At 44.4% G+C, this 20542-nt stretch overlaps 2 protein-coding genes across 4 annotated transcripts; both read right to left on the bottom strand.

Annotated features, from left to right (window-relative positions):
- Positions 1-306: 306 nt before the first annotated feature.
- On the bottom strand, positions 307-13629 carry LOC119137457 (kinesin-1 heavy chain). 2 transcript variants are annotated; one of them, XM_037276771.1, is made up of 26 exons: positions 13245-13629; positions 10612-10699; positions 10477-10550; positions 10289-10393; positions 10167-10215; positions 9931-9986; positions 9769-9856; positions 9573-9697; positions 9042-9146; positions 8311-8456; positions 8074-8222; positions 7810-7997; positions 6649-6717; positions 6323-6529; positions 5982-6125; positions 5703-5891; positions 5511-5628; positions 5075-5130; positions 4887-4996; positions 4706-4807; positions 4452-4512; positions 4301-4372; positions 4076-4180; positions 3786-4002; positions 3335-3476; positions 307-3249 (listed from the first exon to the last, which is right to left on the bottom strand). In XM_037276771.1, exons 1-26 carry the CDS (start codon positions 13368-13370, stop codon positions 3246-3248), a joined length of 2895 nt encoding a protein of 964 aa, XP_037132666.1. In that variant the 5' UTR covers positions 13371-13629; the 3' UTR covers positions 307-3245. The 2 variants fall into 2 exon arrangements, with proteins under 2 accessions (XP_037132666.1, XP_037132665.1); XM_037276770.1 differs by having other exon boundaries at positions 5703-5894.
- A 755-nt stretch (positions 13630-14384) lies between these two features.
- On the bottom strand, positions 14385-17394 carry pold3 (polymerase (DNA-directed), delta 3, accessory subunit). Of its 2 annotated transcripts, none has more exons than XM_037276779.1 (13): positions 17243-17393; positions 16666-16721; positions 16493-16592; positions 16382-16421; positions 16175-16307; positions 15811-16060; positions 15630-15702; positions 15383-15509; positions 15119-15228; positions 14932-15011; positions 14774-14858; positions 14508-14711; positions 14385-14461 (listed from the first exon to the last, which is right to left on the bottom strand). In XM_037276779.1, the coding sequence occupies exons 1-12, from the start codon at positions 17297-17299 to the stop codon at positions 14527-14529; spliced, it is 1296 nt and encodes a 431-aa protein (XP_037132674.1). In that variant the 5' UTR covers positions 17300-17393; the 3' UTR covers positions 14385-14461; positions 14508-14526. The 2 variants fall into 2 exon arrangements, with proteins under 2 accessions (XP_037132674.1, XP_037132673.1); XM_037276778.1 differs by having other exon boundaries at positions 14389-14467; positions 14506-14711; positions 15383-15518; positions 17243-17394.
- Between the last annotated feature and the right edge of the window lie 3148 nt (positions 17395-20542).

Genomic DNA, 20542 nt, shown 5'->3' on the forward strand with positions numbered 1-20542 from the left:
GGGGTTCTGGTCAAAAGAAGTACACAACTGTATCTAAACATAGATTTTAAACTAACACACTACCAGAAAACAGAAATATAAATAAGTACAGTATAAATAAAAAGGGAAATGAACTCAAATACATTTGTAGGCTTCAAATTAGAAAATCTAAACTGCAAATTTGACATTAACCAATTATTACAAAAAAGAGCAAAAAATACATTAAAATAAACAGAAAAATATAAAAACCTACATTTTAAATTTTACATTACCAAGAAAAAATAATCAAATGGGTAGAATTGTCCAAAGAGGCACAGAGACAAGAGCTGAATGTGTTGACTGATAATTATTTAATCACACATACATTTACATCATGCAGTCAATCCAAAAACAAACAAAAGAAACGCACACAAAAAAACGGTGAGCTCGTCTGCGTCCATGTCAGAACCTCAACTTTGTGCCCCAGTTAGCCGGGAATGATCCAGTACCTTTTGTCCACGTATGGATTTACCCCCCATAACAACAACGACCCTTAAAAAATGAACCAACTATTACACAGTAATAAAAAAGTGGATTTTTTTTTCAGTTTTAGCTTTAATTTCACTTGAAGTTGATTGGGAGCCACAGATTTTCTTTAATTCTAGTCATTCATTTACTTTTCAATCTAGGTTTCCATTTCATATCCAGTTTTTGGTGGGAGGTGAAAGACAGCAGAATCATTTGGAGGTCCATGCTCAATTACTTGCTTCATTACATTACTCTCTAAAGTGCGACTTGACTCCTAAACTGATGGAGTGCTTCCAAAGTCCATGTTGAAATATTTTCATCTTTAAATAAATGGATCATGGTTTTTTTTTTTTTTTTGTATGGTAAATGTTACATGAGGATGTGTGTGTTGTACAGTGTATCTTACAGTATATATTGCACTTGCACGCGGTGTTGGCGTCCTCATGCTGTGATTACAACGCACTGAAGGAGTATTAGGGCCACACCCAAAAAAAACCACAAGTATAGGCGACAAGGAATATGAGCAAGGTACAGTGACACTTCGATAATGGTATTTTTTCCAAGTAATTTTTCCGCATTAGTCCCATTTTAAGAAGTTATTTTTTGCCAAAGTCTCAGTTTTCCCCCCCAAAGAAAGGCCTAATTTCTTAGTTTTTTTCCATTTGTATTTTTATGATACTCATGCTTTAGGATTTTTTTTCAGTCGAATTTTCAATTTTAAAGAAACAAAAAACAGGAAAAAAATCTTGATCACGAAAATCTCTGAAAAAAAAATCAAATTTATCCCCTAATTTCAATGATGTTTTTAAGAGAAAAACATTGGAAAAAATCTCAAAATAATTACTTCCTTCTCAAAAGGGTGATTTATCGGCATAACAATCCAACTTTTATTCTTGAAAAAACCTGACATTTTTGGGGAAAACCCAATTTTGTTTCTAGGAATGACACTTTTTTCCCTCAGATAAAAAGACTACTCCCCAAAGAATGACAAATTTGGAGTACGTATCTCACTTTTAAATGAGAAATAAATTTTTTTTTTGAAAAAATACCTTTTCTTAAAATGGATTTTAAATAGCTCTTTATTCTCACAAATTTAAGCGCACGTGTTCATTTCTCATTTTCCTTTAAGCGTGATCTTAATAGTCCTCTGTAACAACGCACTGGGGATTCACTGCGTCAAGGGCGGGGGGTGAAACATAACCCCCAAAAACAACGTTAAGATTAAAAAAAAAAAAATCCTACACCTTTTTATTGAATTAAATAAAGCATCGCAATGACTTGGTTTGGATGCTGCATTTTGCCGAGTGATGCGTGAGCAGCCGTCCCTGCAAGTGGACGATGGGACGCATCCAAAGCAGTCAAAGGAGCACATAAGACGCACAAAATGGCCGCAGTGGCTATAAATAGTCATCAAGATGGGTAAAAACACACACGTAGCTTTACAGAGTTAGCCTAGCAGGCCTTAAAATGCCTGGACTGGATCATCGGCGTCCGTTTCTTTTCCTTTCCTTTGTGACGCGACGAGTATACGGCTTTAAGTTAACCACAAAAAACAATTGGCCTCCACAGGTGTCCAGTTAAATACATCTACAGTACACGCTTGCACATCTTGACTTCGTTTTTTTTTTTTCCTTCCTCCATGGCCATGTGAACAGCAAGTGAGTGGCGCGCTGACAAATTTGAATAATCTTTGTACAAGGGAAAAGACGCACAACAAAAAGAGTAAGGAGGACGTCGAGCCGCTAGCCGGATTTCATATACGCGGCGCGACAAAAGGAGGTGGACGCTCAATTTCAATTCACTTCCTGGAGGGAGGTGAAAGATGAAAGAAATGTTGATGTTATGAAAGGAGCCAGGTGAGGCAGGGGAAAAAAAGGGTTAGGGTTAGAGAGAGAGAGTAGGTAGGGAGGAAAAAAGATGGGACAGAGGGATAAGGGAGCAAGGGAAAGAAGAGGAGAGGAAGGGTGGATAGTCTGACAGGAAAGAAGGGAGGAAGGAGGGAACATCGATAAGAGTGAAAGGAAGGATGAAAGGCAATAAAGTTGGTTTAAGCAGTGGAAGGGCTATCGGGAAGGAAAAGATGCTGCCAAGGAAAAGATGCTGCCAATGTACTGTCATCTAATAAAAGCATTTTGAAATGTCCACCTCCCATTTGGCCCACCATGTATATAAGTACAGTATCTATATATTGATGTCATCCTTAGAAATTATCGCGGAGAAACCGGTGTGCTGCTAACGTACGAAATGTACAGCGTTGTTGCTTTTCACCTACAAAGCTACGTCTGGCTGGCCGCAGGATCCCTCCTTTATGTTTTCGCCTTTTATTATTTTAGTGTTACATTCAGCTTGTGGGGGTGGGGGGGAGTCTGCAGGGCACAACTACTCACGCGACAACCACGTTGACAAACATGTGCCAAACAAAAAAAGAAAAAGGAAAGCTACACATTCAAGTCACGTGCAGTTTTTGCTGGCCAAGGCTGCTGCGGCTGTTCGAGACTGGTTGTATTGGATATTGTTATTCAACATTTTTTTAGTAGCTTGCGTTGTAAATTCAATCTGTCGTCTGTTTGTTTTTGTGGTGACGGGTAAGCAAGCGGGTCGGAGCTGTACAGCCAGGAATATTTGTATATATTTTATAAATATTTATAATCCGCACACTCACTCCTGGGCAGCTGGGAAGCTGTAATGGAATGACGGTGCCAGCAGGAGGTGCGAGGGGGGCGCGGAGGGTCGGCTGACCTTCGTCTTTCTTGCTCGCTTCAGCTAAAGAGAGACGATAGCAATGAATACGCGCAGACGGACAATAGCAGCATCAGTCACCAAATTTAAGAGGCATGGGTGGGCATACTTTCTGTCCGTCTTGGTGGGGGCCGAGCTGCCGCCCCTGATGGATACAGTCTGGCTGTTCTGGTAGAAACCTCCCCCGCTGCGGTTGATGTTGGGGTGGGTGGGGGACGCCACCGGCTGCTGCCCGGGCCGGATAGGTTTAGCTGCGGTGGTGGGAGAATAAGATGAAGACCACAACAACAAAAACGACGCTATTGTTATGCTTTCTGTTAGCAATTTGAGTAAATTGGTTTGTAATATATTTTCAGAGGATGCAAACTTTTAAGAGTTTGGGCCACTTCTGCTGACAAAGCTTATTTTTGATTCTATTAATATATCTTTGGACATTTTCTTGAGTACTTTGACTAATTATTCTAACGTAAGTCTACACTTTGAAGGCGATGTTTGAGTTACACAAATTATTTTTCTGCTTAGCTATAGTATAGAAAAGATTAACTTTTGCCCCCACTGACCGATCTGTGCCGAGTGTCCCCGCCTGGCCATGTTCTTGGCCCTGACGGCCTCCTTGATGCGATCCACCTCCTGCTGGTAGCGCTTGCGGTCGCGGGCGGCGTTCTCCTTGGCCTCCTTCAGTGCAGACTCCAGCGCCTTGACCCGCTCAGCTGTAGCACGAAGGCGCTTCTCCAGCTTCGGAAGCTCACAGCGAAGATCTGCGTTGTCGCGTACCAGCTAGCGGCAAAAAACAAATTTGGATGATGGCGCTAGAGCTAATGGCGGACGTGACGTATTTCAGGCGTCCTACCTGTTTGTGAACCTTGGTGAGCTGCTCAAGATTGTTCTCAAGAAAGGATATTTTCTGCTTCTGGGCCGCGCTGCCCCCGGTGTCGTCCGAGTCCATCTCGGCACTCTGCACACAAACGGGAGAGAGCGTTGGCGTTACAATTAGCAACAGCATGTAAAGATGGCATGAGCTGGCTACTATTTAGCCTACATCCAGATCCTGCTGGCATCCACATATTTGTCTCACCTTTTTCACGCGTGTGGCCAAGTCCTGGACAAAGAGCTTCCTCAGGTTGTGCAGAGTCTGCAGCTCCTTTGCCTTGAAGGAAAAGAAAACATAAGGCAAGATAGACAGACGCTTTTGAGAAAGTTGAAACGGGCTCTGACTCCCAACTCACCACTGTCTCCTCCAGACCCTTTAGGTCCTGCCTGGCCTGCTCCCGTCTGTCCTGCATCACCCTGGATGGACATGCATAGTGGTCATGCTTCTCACATTTCTCCCTTTCTTTTGTTACGTTTGGTGCTTATATTGTTACGAAAAAGCAGCATTGTGCGGTCAAAATGCTCAAAGACAGCCAGTCTGAAAAACGAAGTTCATTCTCTTTGGTTGTCTTTTTGTCAGTTTTACAGTCAACTGTGTGTGGGAACCTACGTGAGGTCGTGCAGCTTGCGGCTCTTGTCCTGATCGGTGGACTTGAGCTTTTCATGCTCCACTCGTAGCCTCTCCTGCTCCAGCATAATCTTCTGGTTCAGGCTGAAAAATATGACAGTACGAATAAGCGGCGCGTCTCTTCTCCTAGAGGAGCGTCGGAGATGGCGCGGTGCTGTCTTACTCCTGCAGCTCGGTGATGAGCTTTTCCTTGCTGTCCAGCTCGTCCCTCAGGCTGCTGATCTGTTTCTGGTGAGCGTCGCGGTGAGAGTGGATCTGCTTCTCCACTGCTTCCTGTGATGCAACAAATGCCACTTTTTGGGACGGTAATTGGAGAGAAGGCAGGTGATTGGCAAGAGCCGAGTCACGCACCTTGACTTCGTTGGCGGTCTGGATCTCGTTCTCCTTTTCCATGGCGTGGACTTTCTCTGCAAAACACAAAGGCAGACGTGTCACCATGACAAGAAAACCGCAGGGTTGGCATCTCCTCGACATCCGACTGACATTTGCGATTACTTTTAAATAATTGGTGATGTATGACGAGTTGAAGTTTGGTCTATTTTTGCCTTTCTGTAGGGACTTGACTATCTTATACTGAGATCCAGCAAAAATGCTGAATGGCTCTCAAGAAAACGTTAGAACTAAGTGTGACAAGATCTTGTCACAGAACAACAACATACGCAACAACATTTGTTAAAACAAACTGAGAAAGAGAAAACTTCCATTCATTGCAAGTAATTTTAAGTAAAAGTAATTTTTGACACTTTTTTTTTTTTTGAGTCTACTGGTAAGAGGATCGGAATTGCACCCTGTGCGCTGAGTTTGACCAGTTCCTCGTTGAGCGAGTCTACGTTCTCCTCCAGCTGCCTCTTCTTGTGCTCCACGTTCTGCAGGTACTCCGTCAGGGACTTGATCTTGGCCTCGTGCTTCAAAAGGAGAGAAAGGCCGCTCGTTATTTCACAACGCTCCGTTGGCTCTCCGGGTTGGTGGCGGCGCTCACCTGAGAGATGCGCAGCTGACAAGCGGCCAGCTCTTTCTCGTTCTCGTCGATCTTCTTGTTGCTCTCCGACTGGGTGCCCTCCAGCTGCTTGCAGCGCTTCACCATGGTCTTCACTTCCGACTTCATCTTGCTGATGTACAGACGGGCCACCGTGAATTCCTCGTCGATGAGGCCGCTGCCACCTTCGTGCTGCTACAGACATGGGGAATACGATGAGAAGGGCGGCTGGGAAGAACCGCAAAGATGGACAGGACAGGCTTCACTTCTGCTTCTCTTCACCTTAATGTCATTGCTGCCCACGGCGATGCCGATCTCAGCCAAATCTTTGAGAAGTGATGACATCATCTCCGTCACTCTCTTCTTCTGGTGGTTAGACATCTCCTTCACCTTCTGGAGCTCGGAGTCCAAAGATGACAGGATGGACTGCAGAGAAGAAGACTTCAGTAACAACTCCACGGCTCCTCCGTTAAAGGAGACACAAATGGCTAAAATGGCACTTTTAAAAATATTTGCGCATCTGTGGAATGCTCATCGCAGCCATTAAATGTGAAATTTCACAACCACATGATTTGCTTCTTCATGAAAATGTGCCTACAATCAAGTTTTCAGGTATCCCTCACCGATTTCTGGTTGAGCTCCTCGCTGATAACCTCAAACTCTTTGGTCTTGTCCTCCACCTCCTGGCTCTTCTGATCGTAGTTGACAGCTAGCTCCTCCAAAGCCTGCAGCACCTCCTTCACCTCTTCCTTGGAGGCCTCATTTTCGGCCTGCAGGCGGTTGAGCTCGGCTTGCAGGTTCTCGTGGTCGCGACGTGATGATACCAGCAGCTGCCCCGGAGAAAAAGTTGAATTTTAAAAAAGTACACACGCTGAGCGACAGCGAGCAAGAGAGAGAAAAAAAAACAAAAAAACAGCTTGGACATTTGTTTGTGGACTACAGGGCTCACCTCCTCCTGGTCCAGCATCTGCTGCTTGAGTTTCTCGGCCAGCTGACTCTGCTGGTTGATCTCTTCATCCTGCAGAGATGCAGGCGTGCAGCCGCATTAGCATTCGCAGCGCGGCATTGCACTGCGGCCAAGGTGAGAGACAGTCGAGAAATTTGTATTTTCATTGATTACAACAATAGAGGGTGCCGCCCCACCATTGAAGGTGGTCACTACATTCCTTGCCATGCAAATGAAAATATTACACTTAGAGCGCTTTTTTTTTTTTTTTTTTAAGTGAAAATTCAATTATGTAAGGTTAAAGATGTGTGGTTTTGTTTTGTATTTCCAGTCTGGAATCACACAAATCTTTTGCCCTTAACTCTCGTTAACAGTCTGACGCGCTCCTTTTCAACACAATAGACACAAGGTGGGGTGACCCAAGCCGTGACCCGCCGGCTTGATACCTACAAACACAGCATGTAATGAAGTGCGATAGTCATCTGGTAAAATAATTGCACACTCTCAAGCTTGATTTGAAGAAATAGGTACAAAGTAGGGGTGTAACGATTCATCGATACACATTGATTAATCGATATAATGCTCTACGATTTGTTGGCATCGATGCTAAACGTAAACATCGATCTATATCGCCCGTTTTTGACCTCGGACATTAGACGAGACTTTATTTTGAAATCCAGTTCATTGTTGCTTGCTTCCTCTTTCCGGGAGCAGTACGCGGCGTGTTGTGTTGTGAGCAGAGCAGGCACGTGAAAGGGGAGCCGACAACTACGCGGCTCCTGGGCTGGTGCTATGGCTAGTGTCCAAGAAGACGAGGAAATTCGCTCCCCTTTGGGCTTCAAGTCATTCGTTTGGAAGCACTTTGTAATTTCCTAAATAAAGAGTTTGCGGTACCTTGTTGATTTTGCGTATGAATTGTTATAAATCAGGATATTGTTCTATATCGATCGTAGAGCACTATATCGTGATGTATCGTGAATGAATCACAGCAGGCTTTAAGATATCGGCAAATATCGTATCGTGGTTCTTTGTATCGATATGATATCGTATCGTTACAAAACTCGCGATTTACACCCCTAGTACAAAGTGAAAGTTTCAAGGTCAAATGATAACAACAAACAGCAATACAGTTAAGAGACTTGAATTTTTTTTTTTTTTTTTTACCTTGTCGTCCAGCTGCTTATAGAGCTTGGACAACTCGGCCTCGCACTTGTCCTTCTCCACGTCGGTGAGGCGCACGCCGGGCACGTTGGGCGTGGACGCCGGCTTGTCGTTGAGGATATTGTCGAGGGCCAAAACCTCGGCGTTGGCCTTCTCCTTGTCGAACTGCTCCTCCACTGGCACGCTCTCTCCTGGGACAAGGAAAGGTTGGCGTGAATACACAGACCTGCGCTCGACCCGACGAGAAAATAACTCCGTTCAACTCACCGTTCCTCCAGCGATTGAGCTCGTTCTCTAGCCAGGTGACGGTGTTCCTCAAGGTCTTGTTCTTCTCCTTCTCCCGCTCGTACTTCTGCTTCCACTGTTCCGCTGTCAGCTCGACGTTCACCGTCACCGTGTTCTTGATGGTCTTTGCTCTGTGAAGAAGAAACGGACAAAAGCCGCTTGAGGTTACAAAGCAGCCATTTGAAAGCAAATTTTTACTTTTATTTTGTTCTTGCTTACCTTTGTCCGAACATGAGGGTTGATTTGGTTTCACACTCGTTGTAGGAGGAAGGTGAGCAGCAGATGACGATTGTGGTGCGACAGTTGCCGCCCAGCGAGTCTTGAAGGATACGCGTCATCTTGCTGTCTCGGTAAGGTATGTAGGCCTTGGTGAAAAGACACATTAGTTTAGGTTTTTATTTATGCATTACAAGTAATCTGGTGACCTTCTGCTTGTATTCGGATGACAAACAGGTTTTATCCATCGTCATATAAAATTTGGAGGTTTGGTGAAAACCACTGCAGAGTAGTGACTTCAATGCTTCCTATTGTGTGTACACGTTTCATGTCAGAACAAAAGAGGCGGTATTTTAAATGCAGTTTTTTTTTTTTAATGCTAACGTGTTGTCAGGGGGCAGTGGATCTTTGCTCTCTGCCAATTATTTCATATTTGCTTATGCAGCAGGACGGCTGCGGACGGGTCAGGGAGAGGTGAAGGGCAGCAGAGTCCCGACTCCACACTGCCAAGGTGGACAAAAGCAAAGCCGAGGGTGGCACTTTCACTTGGCTCATGCGTGTCGACATGTTCTAATTTACTGCTTTCACTCTTTTTGTGGTTGTCTCGTTGTTATATCTCAAGGACTTTGTTCGAGCTCCCGCTGTTGTGAACTGCGCGACATTGCATTGTGTTGTATTGTCTAATAAAAACGTGGTGGCATCCTTTCGAATGGTAATGAAATCACAGTACTTACCGTCCCTTCAGCCAGAGCGGAGATGACGTTCCCGAGGGACGACAGCGACTTATTGATGTTCTTGGCTTCATCCAGCACGGCTCCCTCCGCTCCCGTTTTGCTGACCTGATGTGAGATTAGCATGAGGAAAATTCGCTAATATCGGCAGTAGCCAAATTTCCATGTGCTGGCCAGCCAGCATATGGAAAAAATATTGTCATCGTGGCAATGCAATAATTGACATGCAATAATTGTTTAATCGGAATTGGACCAGTCCAGTCAGACATAGACCAAACTGTGAATCTCCATTCAAATAGTTGAACATTATCTGGGGTCATTACAATTAATTAGCTTGCTTATTTTGCCACATGGAGAAAAAAGAAAAAAAAAGTACTTCTCTGGTTAAATATATAAAAAGTCATTCAAGTCATCAAGCTACATGTTAAATATCAGAATAATATCAATATCACTGTCTTCAGCAACCATATCGCACATGTCGTGCAGCCCTAAAGGGGAGTCAGTCCAGGCTCGGTTCCGCAAGCACCTGCGCACCTTTTCGCTACCGGCCAGATCCACCAGGTAGAGTTTCCCGCTCAGCTTCTGCTCCGTCTGGGTGTTCTCCTGCTTGACGTTGATCAGGAAGATGCTGTGACTCCTGGAGCTGTGCTCGTTCATGTCTAAAGAGCAGAGACGTCTGGCTCAGCGCCTCAGCACCTCAACGGGCGGGTCGTGGATGGGTTTGTCTTACTTGTGACTGCTACGTGTCTGTTGGATTTGCCTTCGTCGATGGTGTCCATGACCTCATCCGGACTGCAGACAAAGCGCTCGGTGCAGCCCTGCGGACACAAGAGCATGGGTTGTTTGGTCGCAGACTCGGGCCGACTTTAAAAACTTGTGTGCTGCGTTTTACCTTCACATAGGGTACTCGGTTTTTGTCTTCATGCACTGACAAATTGGTCTTTGACACTGGGAACAAAAAAGAGCGACTAAAAAAACATACAAAAAATATAACAAGTGCACGACTAAATGAGCTTTGTCATTTCATTTTTCTAAGTTGCAAACATCCAACTGTGCCCTTTGTTTTATGTCTGAGCTTCGCTTTGCAACCGCATGAAAAAAATAATTAAGAAAATCTGGCCCACTTACCATCCAACAGGTCCCGGATCTTATCTAAGTAAATTTCAAAATAGGAAACCTGCAAAGAGACAAAGATGATGAACGTTGAGCTGATTTGCGCCTGCATCCGAGCAGCTCGTCTGTCGACTTACTTTGATATGAAACTCCAGGTTCTCGTCCATGGAGTAGATGTAGTTGAAGATGTCCTGCACTATCCTGGGGATGATGCCCATGGCGTCTGTGTCGTGGAGGTTCCCCTGAGGAATCAGAGACACCGCAAGGTCACTTCAGAAAAAAAAAAAACAGCTCCGTCTATTTACACATTTGTCTTTGCACGCACCTCCATGGTGTGCGTTTTCCCGGAGGACGTCTGGCCGTAGGCAAAAATGGTCCCGTTGTATCCCTCAAGAACATCTACGAGACGACACGAGAAGCGTCTTATTTTGACCCACTTTTTGGATTATTAGCGCCTTACCTTTGACAATCTTCTGAGCGCAGGCATTGTACACTTGCTCCTGTGTCGTGCTGGACTGAAAGACTCGGTCAAACATGTACGGTTTGCTCTGGAAGACAAATAGGAGGGAATGAGAACTGCCTTCAAGTGCAAAGTGCATCACAAAACAAAATGTATCATTATCTGTGAAAACCTGCACGCAGCGAGAAAATAGACCGCAACTGCCGAGCAAGAGAAGTTTTCGGGCTTTTAGAATTGAAAGTGACTTGGCTTGCGAAAGCAAAGTCTGTCTTTTGAGCTCCTCATCTGCCAGTCGATGTTGGAATCGGCAACTTAGGTAAAAAGCATGCGGTCTTCCAACCACAATCAAGTGCATGATAATCATACGGGGTAAACGTCAAACAAGCCAGAAGCAGAACGTCTCTGGAGGTTTTAACTTCACGTTGAGTCATTAAGTCCACTCAGCTGGGTGGAGTTCCAACTGACATCATGCTCAAAGAAAATCCGGTCTGCGTGTACAGCATGACGTGAAGAGCGGATGAGCATGTTCAATATGAAACAAATGGTAATATGTAGTGTCATCCATCCGGATGTAAATCACTGGCCTATGATCATGGAATGTCAGCGCTGAGTGCAGAAACCAAATTGGACTGATGCACATTACATAAGCCATTAGCCTTTGCGTTATTCCTGCGTGGCCGTGAAACATCAGTACAATGATTTCAAATCTTGTTCCAACAATTGCTTTAGACGTGACCGAGTAGGAGAAAAACATTGTCTCAAATAATCTCAGGTAAACAGGCGCTCGCATGTCAAGCGCCGCTTGTCATCTTAACGGGCTGATCATTTACTTGCTTGCACGTAAACCCGACGGCTGCCAGCGCGCCGGGCCGCTATCGGCCGGGGCAGACGTCGGGGGTAAACAACAGCGCAAAAGCCGTTTTGTCAACTCCTCATTGTCGACGAGACCATTGGCTTCATCATCTACATTTGGGATTATGCGCTCAACATGAAAATATAATTACAGTGACAAGGAGGAGGTGGAGGCTCGTGCGAAAGGATTTCCTGATGGCTTTGCTGGTGATAGTGTTCACGTTGCACAATGGGAAGAAATCTCACTGGACTTTGTTGCTAGGCAGAACACAACACGATAGCTCAGCTCTTCACAATAGTCTCACCTGCACGCCGCACCCACCCAAATAATTTCCCACTTTCTTTCCTTACTGGCGCAGATTGTTGGCCCGCTATTAGTCAGATGGCTCAAGTCGTCCATCTTTGCGTTTCTCTCCAAATGACATTTTCATTCTAGTGAGGCTTTCATTTCATTAGCGTAATTTCAAAGTATTCAAATGGAAGGCGGGCAACTGACAAGAACCAAAGTCCACAAGAGCGGCAGCCAAGGCACTGAATGCTTGGCCACCATTTTATAGGCTGAGCAAATGCCAAACATTGAGATAATGGCTAATGGTATTTTTTTCATACACCAGCGTCCTTTCATTTCTGATATCAAATCATCTGTCCACCATTTATTTGTAAGGGTAATGTAAAATGAATTTGAGAAGCTGTTATGGAGTTTGGGGGTGTCATGAGAGATGATCAGGTATGCCGTGGGAAATGATCCAATTTTACTTTACTGCTCTATTAAAACTAAAATAGCCTGAATAGAACTTTTCCCACCAAGGAAATTTGTGAGTAAACCAATGACCCCATCGGTACTTGACTCGATACTTTTTGTGACATTTGTGTTAGGTGGTATGATTAGTGTCACGTGAGTGGGGAGGGTTCATGTTTATCATTAGCAGCCTTTTTTGATTCCACAATATTGTAAGCTATAATCATGGAATTAGCATATTTCACTTGGACTGTTTTCAGGAGTGAATAATGTCTCCTGAAAAGAGTGGCAGAACCCGCCAAAGGTGCGTTCGATTTGCAGGTATCGATAGGATTCAGGATCACGTGACAGATGACCTGCGTTAAAAAGGAGTCAATTCCACAGACGTCATTGAGCATTTTAGATCACTATTACCGCATGTTCTTCTTTCATTTAAACATAAATACAAACAATACATTCATTTCACCAAGCGTCTCGGTTGTTGAGTGAAGTAACTGGAGCAGCTAAATGCTACTTATGCTTTTCATTAAATAACTGTTAAGGTCGGTCAAGCTTAGCCCAAAGGCCGGCTAGTAGACAACTGTTGGCCACTATCAAATCAGAGATCGGCCCCTGGCCACTCCAAATGGCTTAGCAATTAGCATTAGCCCCCTTTTGTAATGTTTACTGTGCGTAAGTAAGTGTTCTTATTGTACTGTGCGCTAACGCAGCTAATGTGGCTAACTGGCACAGTGTTGGGAGGCTTTGTTGATTGACAGCTGGCTCGCCGGGGCTGGGGCTAACAAGACAAACGGACTGTCATTTAGGGTGACGCCATACCCAAAATATGGACTGGATACCGGATTGTAAATGTCGAATCCCGGTGACAGCTCACCGGGCGCCGGTTGCCTCTTCCTGGGCGACTCAAGCCTTCGAGCTAACAAGCTAAGGGCGCTAACTTCCCGTAACGTTACAAGACAATTAAAATGGCGTATCGGACTTGAGCCCGGGGGCCCCGGTTAATAGCGACAACAAACATCGCCTCGGTTGTCGTTGGACTCACCGAGATAATAACGGTGTCTTCCCCTTGGAACTTGGGAATGTATCGGTCTCCTCTGGTCACCTCGGAGCTGTTGAGAGGCCTAAAACGGCACATCACTTTGATGGTGCACTCCGCCGGGTCGGCCATCTTCCACCACCGCGGTGCTAGCCTTGAAACGTCGGCGGGGATCGAAGGCTCAAATTCAGCAGAAATTATTTGGAAAGACTCTGTCCTGGGGGGAAGGCGAGGCGGAGCGAGCCCCCGCTCCTCGGTTCAGTCGGAAAAGGGTGATAACGCGTCGGGGCCTTGGAGACAAGCGGGCTTATTTTCGCTCTCATTCAGTCCCCCCCCGACTGCTAGGAAGCCATGACACCGGTGGATGAGTCCTGGCTGCTGGCTGCTGCTGCCTGGCCACCACCTCGTCCCCGCCCCCGCGGTGGATTGCCATGACGTCATTTCTCCTGAATGATGACATAAATTACATTGAAAAATGGTCACTCCGTTAAAAGAAATACAGTAAAGTATAAAATATGAGTTTAGATCTTGTATTAAATTTAAAAAAATTACATTGTACAGAAAATCCAAACAATAATGAAACTAATTTAAAAAATACAGTATTAGGTTGAAGTATAATAAAGTACATACAAGAAATATGACCAAACTAAAATAATTATATATAAAATTAGGCCTCGTTCGTAAAAGCAGAAAGAAAGATTCAGATGAAAGTGAGCGAGCAACTGAACATGGGTTCATTTTGAAAACGTTTCAAGTAGCAAAGTGAAATAGCAGGGGTACTGGTGCTATTGTTAGGAGCAAAAGAGCAACTTTTCCATGTGCTGTGACTCAGTCGTCTGAGGAGCCACAGCCAAAAAATTCAGCAGGCGACAGAGCGAACGAGGGAGGACTCTATGGATTCTTTTTTTCGCACCACTCCCTAAGAGATCATTTTCCTTTTGGGAAAGACCAGTTCTACCAGACTCGTTTGTGATCTGGCCTCAAGGGTGTGTCGAAAGCTGCTCCATGTGTGTCAGCTCTCAACCTGCAAATACTGCACAGCCATTCTCATCAATGCAAGCATGGTAGACTCGTGACGTGAGACGTTTCCACACACTGTAAATCAGATTTTGCATCATGGTAAAATGAAATCTGACCATCAACACAAACATTTTTATTGAGTGTTTATTGAGTTTCATCACTTCTGTATGATAGCACCAGAATTTTCTGAACATTGTGTAAGTATGTACGTGTGTGTGTGTGTGTGTGTGTGTGTGTGTGTGTGTGTGTGTGTGTGTGTGTGTGTCCATCACTTCTTTTGGAAAAATCCCATGATAGAAGCTTGTTTGGTGGCTTTGTTCTCCGTGCTTTTCTTCTGACTTTTCTTCTCTTTGCTCGTCGAGGTTTTGGCTTTGGCCTGTATTTTAGTCTCCGCTTGCTTGACGGCGCTGTCGTCTTCAGAGTACGACTCGCTCTCATAGCCTTTCTCCGTCACTGCAACCGGACAAGAATCAGAACCGCAAACGAGAGAAAGTCGACATTTGTAATTTGCTTACCGATGCAGCCATCTTCGTCCACAAAGGTTCGAGACTTAAGGACACGTCTGCGCTTGCGTATTTTCGTCGTCTCGCAGAGTCCCGGCTGTAATGAAAAAAAGGTTTCTCCTTTATTAGAATGATTACAAGTGAGGCATGAAAGTGGTCATCGCAATTACATGTGAAGCAGGTTCTTTAGCGGGCACGTCCAGCGGCGCCGCTTCTCTAACAGCTGTTTGTGGCGGTGAATCTGGAATAACTGCAGACAATTCTCATTTTTACTGCAATATTTATTGAATTTTTCAGAATTGCTAGATTTTGTCAGGGCGGGCAGTGCAGCAATTTCCACGGTAACACGCTTTTTACCGTCTTCGTCTTCACTGCTGTCGGGCACAGGCTTCTTGATCCGGCGCCGCTTCTTCTTCTCCATCTTCTCCTCCTCACTGTCAGAACTTTGCAGGCGTTTGGTTTTACTTCAGGAAAACAAGGGGGGGGGGGGGGGGAAGTCAATATGCTGAGAGAATAAGAGAATAAAAGAATAAATGCCGTTGGCAGTGAACGCGATCCAGCAACATTTTTACACCGGATCTCATGTAGATGGTGTACCTAATGAATTGTCCTGTCACAAACCTTGAATCTTTCTTGTTGTGCTTTGGCGGTTCTGTTGTGACCTTTTGTTCTGGCTCTTTTTTCAGCTGTTGCAGTTCTGCCGACGAAGACTCCACTGTCTCTTCTTCCTCCTTCTTCACAGGTTTCTCTTGCTTCTCTGAAATCAGGAGCATTTACTTTGCCTTTTACAAATATTTCACAACAGTTTAGGTGACAGATTCTGCTAAATTTGAGCTTCTTTGTTTAAATACAATTCATTTTCACTCACTCGTGCTTTGATTTCCAAAGAAGTTCAGCGTGTGATTGGACTTTGTCAATGCTTTACCTTTGAAGACATTCACCTAGAAAAAGAGAACATATTTAACAAATTTCCCATTTTCTTTCAAATTGCTTTACATTTGCATGCAGATTCCATCCCACATGCTACATCGCGCAAAAAGGGGACAAACCTCAGCCGCAGCTTCCCGAGGCTCTGACTTCACCTCTTTGCCGCCGTTTTGGCTCTCAGCCGCTGCAGCTTTGCTCGCAAACATTCCCATGATGCCCTTGGCTTTCTTGGCTTTTGAAGACGCAACATCGCCGTTAGCGGTGGGCTTCTTACCCTGTTGGGGCTCTGGAACAGGAGTGGGCGGAGCTTGCCGCGTTTTTCCTTCGACTGAGGACACGGGAACGGCGTCGGAGCATCGGATGGCGCTATGCCTGTGAACAAGCAGAATGCAAACTCTCACACATCACACATGCAGGTGAAAACCAGGAACTAGGGACATGTGTACATAGTTTTAAAGTTAAAATCATCAAGTGAGCCCAACGTACTTGCCGCAGCTGAGCAGGTTGTCTTTGACAGCGTCGTAATCGACAGCGTAGAGCGGCCCACTGTCCCTCAGCAGAGCTTTCTGGACACTGTAAACATGCTCGCTCACGATCAAACTCATCTTGGACTTGAAGTCTGCAAAAACAAAAACAAAAAAAAGCAACAAATGCACATTTTCATCTCCAAGACTCTTGAAATGTGGGTGACACCTTCCAGCTGTTCCTCGCGCACCACGGACACCTTGTGACTCTGGTAAAGAGGAAATACTTGAATAAATGATCAGAAATAGTACAAGTAGGAGATGAGTTGTTTTTGCGCACCGTGTGACCATTGTCTACAAACTTTCCCGACACCAAGTACGTTGCGTGGAGCTGAGCCGAGCTCTCCTTCCTTTTGTGGTCCAAGTAGTGGTAGAGCATTCTGGGCAAAGGAAAATAAAATAAAAGTAAATATTGCATTTTTGTTTCTATTAAGTTAAAGAGGGGGGGCTCACTGTTTAGCTGTGTTGACGTGCACTCCAAGAGCGAGACTCAGCCATTTATATGTAACCTGTTCAAAGTTAGACAAACAACTGTTATTAAACAATAACCAACATGGAAATATTAGAGTATTATTGACGTTAAGAGAAGATTCAAAACTAAAACTTTATACATTTTGAGCCTAGTTTGTTCAATTCAAAGTCCTAGCTTGCAAACCAGCGCGTACAATCAACCCCGAAGGAGTCTAAAACAGAATTTCAAACATATGTGACATTCAAACGATATTCTGCGGAGCTGTACTTTCAATGGACGCATTTGGCAGTTGATCCCCATTTAATGTCTTTTTCCATAGTTTCAGCGCCTTTTCTGGACTGAAACGGAAGCCGAATTAATCTAAATAGCCTGTTAACCTATATGTAGTTAAACATGGGGATTTTGTTGCCACATTAACGCCATTCTATCGACATTAGCTTTTATATGGCGGTTTTGTCGATGGACATTCAGCACTGGCAGCTACGCCGACGCTAACGTGGTTGAAACGTTGCGACGATGCGAACTGGGAACGTGAAAGTTACACAAAATCAATCTTACGATTTTGTCCTGGTCGTTGACATACTCGTCGATGTTATCTAAATAAAGTTGATCCATTTTACGGCTCGTTTTCAAAGCGTGCGACTGCGCGGGAAGGCGCTTTATTTACTTCCTGTAGGAGCAGATCACGTGATCACGCATGCGCTTTTCTGACTTCCGCTGCTCTCGCCCCTCATCAACACAGCATGCTATAATGTACTATAAAAATAATAATCCTAGTTTATATGGAGCAAACATGCCTATTATGATAATATAAGCAAACAAGAATAAGAAAAAATCTGGAAAAATGAGAGAGCGCTATAAATAGTACAGCTGGTATCTTGTAATATCTAATAAAACAGTAGATTGCGAAACATTTTGAGTCATATTCAATTATTCGATTATTAACCGGACCGTATTATATCAATGGCCAGTTCCTAAAAAACTCCACAGTAGTAAAACAAACATTTAAAACCAAAACATATTAAAAAAACAAAAGCCAATACAGTTGTTTTGTTTACAATCTAACATTAACTAAGGCCTCAAACGATCCGTTTCCAGGATTACTTAATTTGCTGAAAATGTCCACTCTGCAAATGAAGCTAATACACCGGGCTAGTAAAAAAAAGATGATAAATTGCCATTTTCCCTGATTTTAAAAGCTCACCGAGCAGCTGCTGGCATCATTTACAAGATCAACTCTGCTTGTTCATCATTTTCTGCATGTGTCTCACGCACGAGCGTTTAACAAGAAACTAAACATTTTCTGGGCCATTTACTCGTTCTAAGCTGCTGCATAAAAAAAAAAAAAAAAGTCATAAAAGTTTTCTCTCATCAGCAGAACGATTGAAACCAGCTAAAGTGAGAAAGTACACCTTTTGAAAGTTTCAGTAATTTCCTCTGGAACTTTGCAGCCCTTTGTAATATTCCTAGGATGGAATTCTCCATCACCTCATGCCCCCCAGACAAGTCATTTTGTCACAATTTTTGAATCTCACCATCAGCTTACCACGGAATTACTGTGAGACAATTTACTCCTTTTTTCATTTAATGGAGGTTTTGCAAGAGCTAATTTCATTCGGCGTTGCTATAAAGTGCATACGCCAGCAATTACTTCCGCGTCATCGCAGTCAGCCGAGCAAAAAAACACGACGGCGGCAAATTAACAAGGCGCGTGGACCTTGAAATGAATCCGTTGGAGAAAAAAAAAAGGAGCAAGCGGGAGGACTTGGAGGGGGTTTATTGCAATTTCCACGGCTGCTTGTTAACGTTCATGACTTATTCACTCGGAATGGCCGCTGCACTTTTTCAAGAGTATTATTGGAAGCGAGGAGGAATATGGCACAGAAGAAAGATGATTTGACTGTGTGGGACAGGAAATGAGAAGCTGTTGTAATAAAGTCCAGAGAATCCCGAAACCCAAGACGATTATCGGCGGTTATTAATGACACATTAGTGTTGTAATTTAACGAGCCGCCCGCGCATGTTTATTCATCATCAATCGCATTTTTTTTTGCTAATAAATGGTCAGCCCCCACTTTTTTTCCCTCATCAGATGAGATACCTGCCCCCATTGGCCAATTTTGAGAAAAGAAAGAAAGATATTGCAATATTAACACTATTTGGAAGTTACAAACTTGAGGGGCTAAAAAAAATATGCAGGTAAACATATGAGCGACAGTAGCTATCCGGTTATGGTTTGGGTCAAAGTGACCCATTTAAACACTCAAAACTCAATCTTAAATATTTGTCGAGCTTGATCCTCGCGGTCGAATTGACCCGAAAACAAAAAGTGAAGTCTCCAGAGCGCAGCCACTTGATGGGATCCGCGGGTGGAAAAAGTGTCCATGTCTCCCAGGGCCCTATTACTTGATCTTTTCACAGTAAAATGGATTTTAACTTGAAACCAATCGGGGGCGACGTCATTGATCGCTTCCAAGCTGACTTGGGCTCTCGCAACAGCTTTTTGGTGTCATTTGCGGCCTGAGCAATAACACTCACTCAGCTCTCCGGAGCGCCAACAAATCAATACGGAGGTGCAGTAATAAGCCGCAACCGTACAATCGCAATTATGACCTTTTTCACGACAGGGGTGTGAAAGAAAAAGAGCTCCACGTTTTGGGCTTTAATTCAAGTAGAGCGATGGAACGGACAATTTGTTCCAGTTGGAGCTCGCGGCCAAACCACGCACGTGGTTATTTGAACTGTGATATCCGGACGAAGGAGGGTTTTTCGCTCTCGCGTGTGTCGGAAGAACTCATCAGGATGTTGATTTGAGGGATTTCGGCGGCCGAGCGCGCACAGGGGAAATAGGCGGGTGGAATGAAACCGGTTTTGATTGTGCTTATGTGAGTGGGCGGCGGGCAGATACCTGCAAATGCGTTATCGTCGCAGGCGGGGAGATTGTAAATGTTGACACCGGCCGGCATTGAAATGTGCAGCACGACGCAAATGTTATTTATTTGCTTTTAACGCCAACGCGTCTGCCATTAAGGAATCCATCAAGGAGGATTTTAAGCGTTCGAGGCAATCACAATGCTGATGCCAAAAGATCAAATCACACGAGCAAGAAATTAACATTTTACAGCTACATATACAAATCATTTACAAAAGAACATTCATCCCATATTAAAGTGAAACTTCTAAGGCCTGTTTTTGGTATTCTCAATCAGATTTCCCACAGGGAAAAAATGGGAAGCATCCTATGAAAATCCTGTACGTCCATTTTCTGTACGAATCCCAAGTAATCAGTCCTGTCTGTGACTTTAACAAAAGCCAATTTGAGATTCACACAAAATGTGTTCCTTTGCGGAAACTTTGCAGCCGGAACGGCCAACCGTTGTCGACACTTGGCGTGGCCGACAAATGCAAATTTGTGAAGAGGCGAGGAAAGAATGTCCTTTTACTTTGGAGAGCAGCACAGAGCAAGCAGACGCAGAAGCCATCCTGCTGCTAAAAGATTCAAACAAAATGGCTTGGGCACGGCCCGCTCTCGCCGTCCGCTCAGGTAATGATGTTGGACTGACGCGTGTCCGGCATCTAAACTCGAGTGACGGTTTGGCCCTGAGATGTTTTTTTTTTTTTTTACTCCTGACACGTGGACGGCGAGAGGATGACAGTCAGTTTGTCGGTTGTGTAATGAAGCGATGGTGCGGGTGCACAGATGGGGCTTTGGAACCGTAATTAGAATATTTGGAAGGCGCTCGCTCCACGTCAAACGTTCACACAGCGTGAAAACCCGGTCGGCATCCGCGCGGGTGATTCGTGTCGTTGTCAATCAATGATCTAAGGCCATGCAACCGCCAATCATTTATCGAAAGC

The sequence above is a fragment of the Syngnathus acus genome, chromosome 17 (genome assembly GCF_901709675.1).
Source record: "Syngnathus acus chromosome 17, fSynAcu1.2, whole genome shotgun sequence".
NCBI lineage: Eukaryota > Metazoa > Chordata > Actinopteri > Syngnathiformes > Syngnathidae > Syngnathus > Syngnathus acus.

What these genes read in the sequence shown, in the direction of transcription:
- LOC119137457 (XM_037276770.1), bottom strand. Translation starts at nt 13,370, where the DNA reads ATGGCCGACCCGGCGGAGTGCACCATCAAAGTGATGTGCCGTTTTAGG. An exon ending in ACCGAGTACCCTATGTGAAG is followed by an intron (nt 9,857 to 9,930) that starts GTAAAACGCAGC and finishes TTGTGTCCGCAG; the next exon opens with GGCTGCACCGAGCGCTTTGT. An exon ending in TGGGCAGCAATGACATTAAG is followed by an intron (nt 5,895 to 5,981) that starts GTGAAGAGAAGC and finishes CCATGTCTGTAG; the next exon opens with CAGCACGAAGGTGGCAGCGG.
- pold3 (XM_037276778.1), bottom strand. Translation starts at nt 17,299, where the DNA reads ATGGATCAACTTTATTTAGATAACATCGACGAGTATGTCAACGACCAG. An exon ending in TTGTAGACAATGGTCACACG is followed by an intron (nt 16,422 to 16,492) that starts GTGCGCAAAAAC and finishes CCTCTTTACCAG; the next exon opens with AGTCACAAGGTGTCCGTGGT. An exon ending in CTTTGGAAATCAAAGCACGA is followed by an intron (nt 15,519 to 15,629) that starts GTGAGTGAAAAT and finishes TCCTGATTTCAG; the next exon opens with AGAAGCAAGAGAAACCTGTG.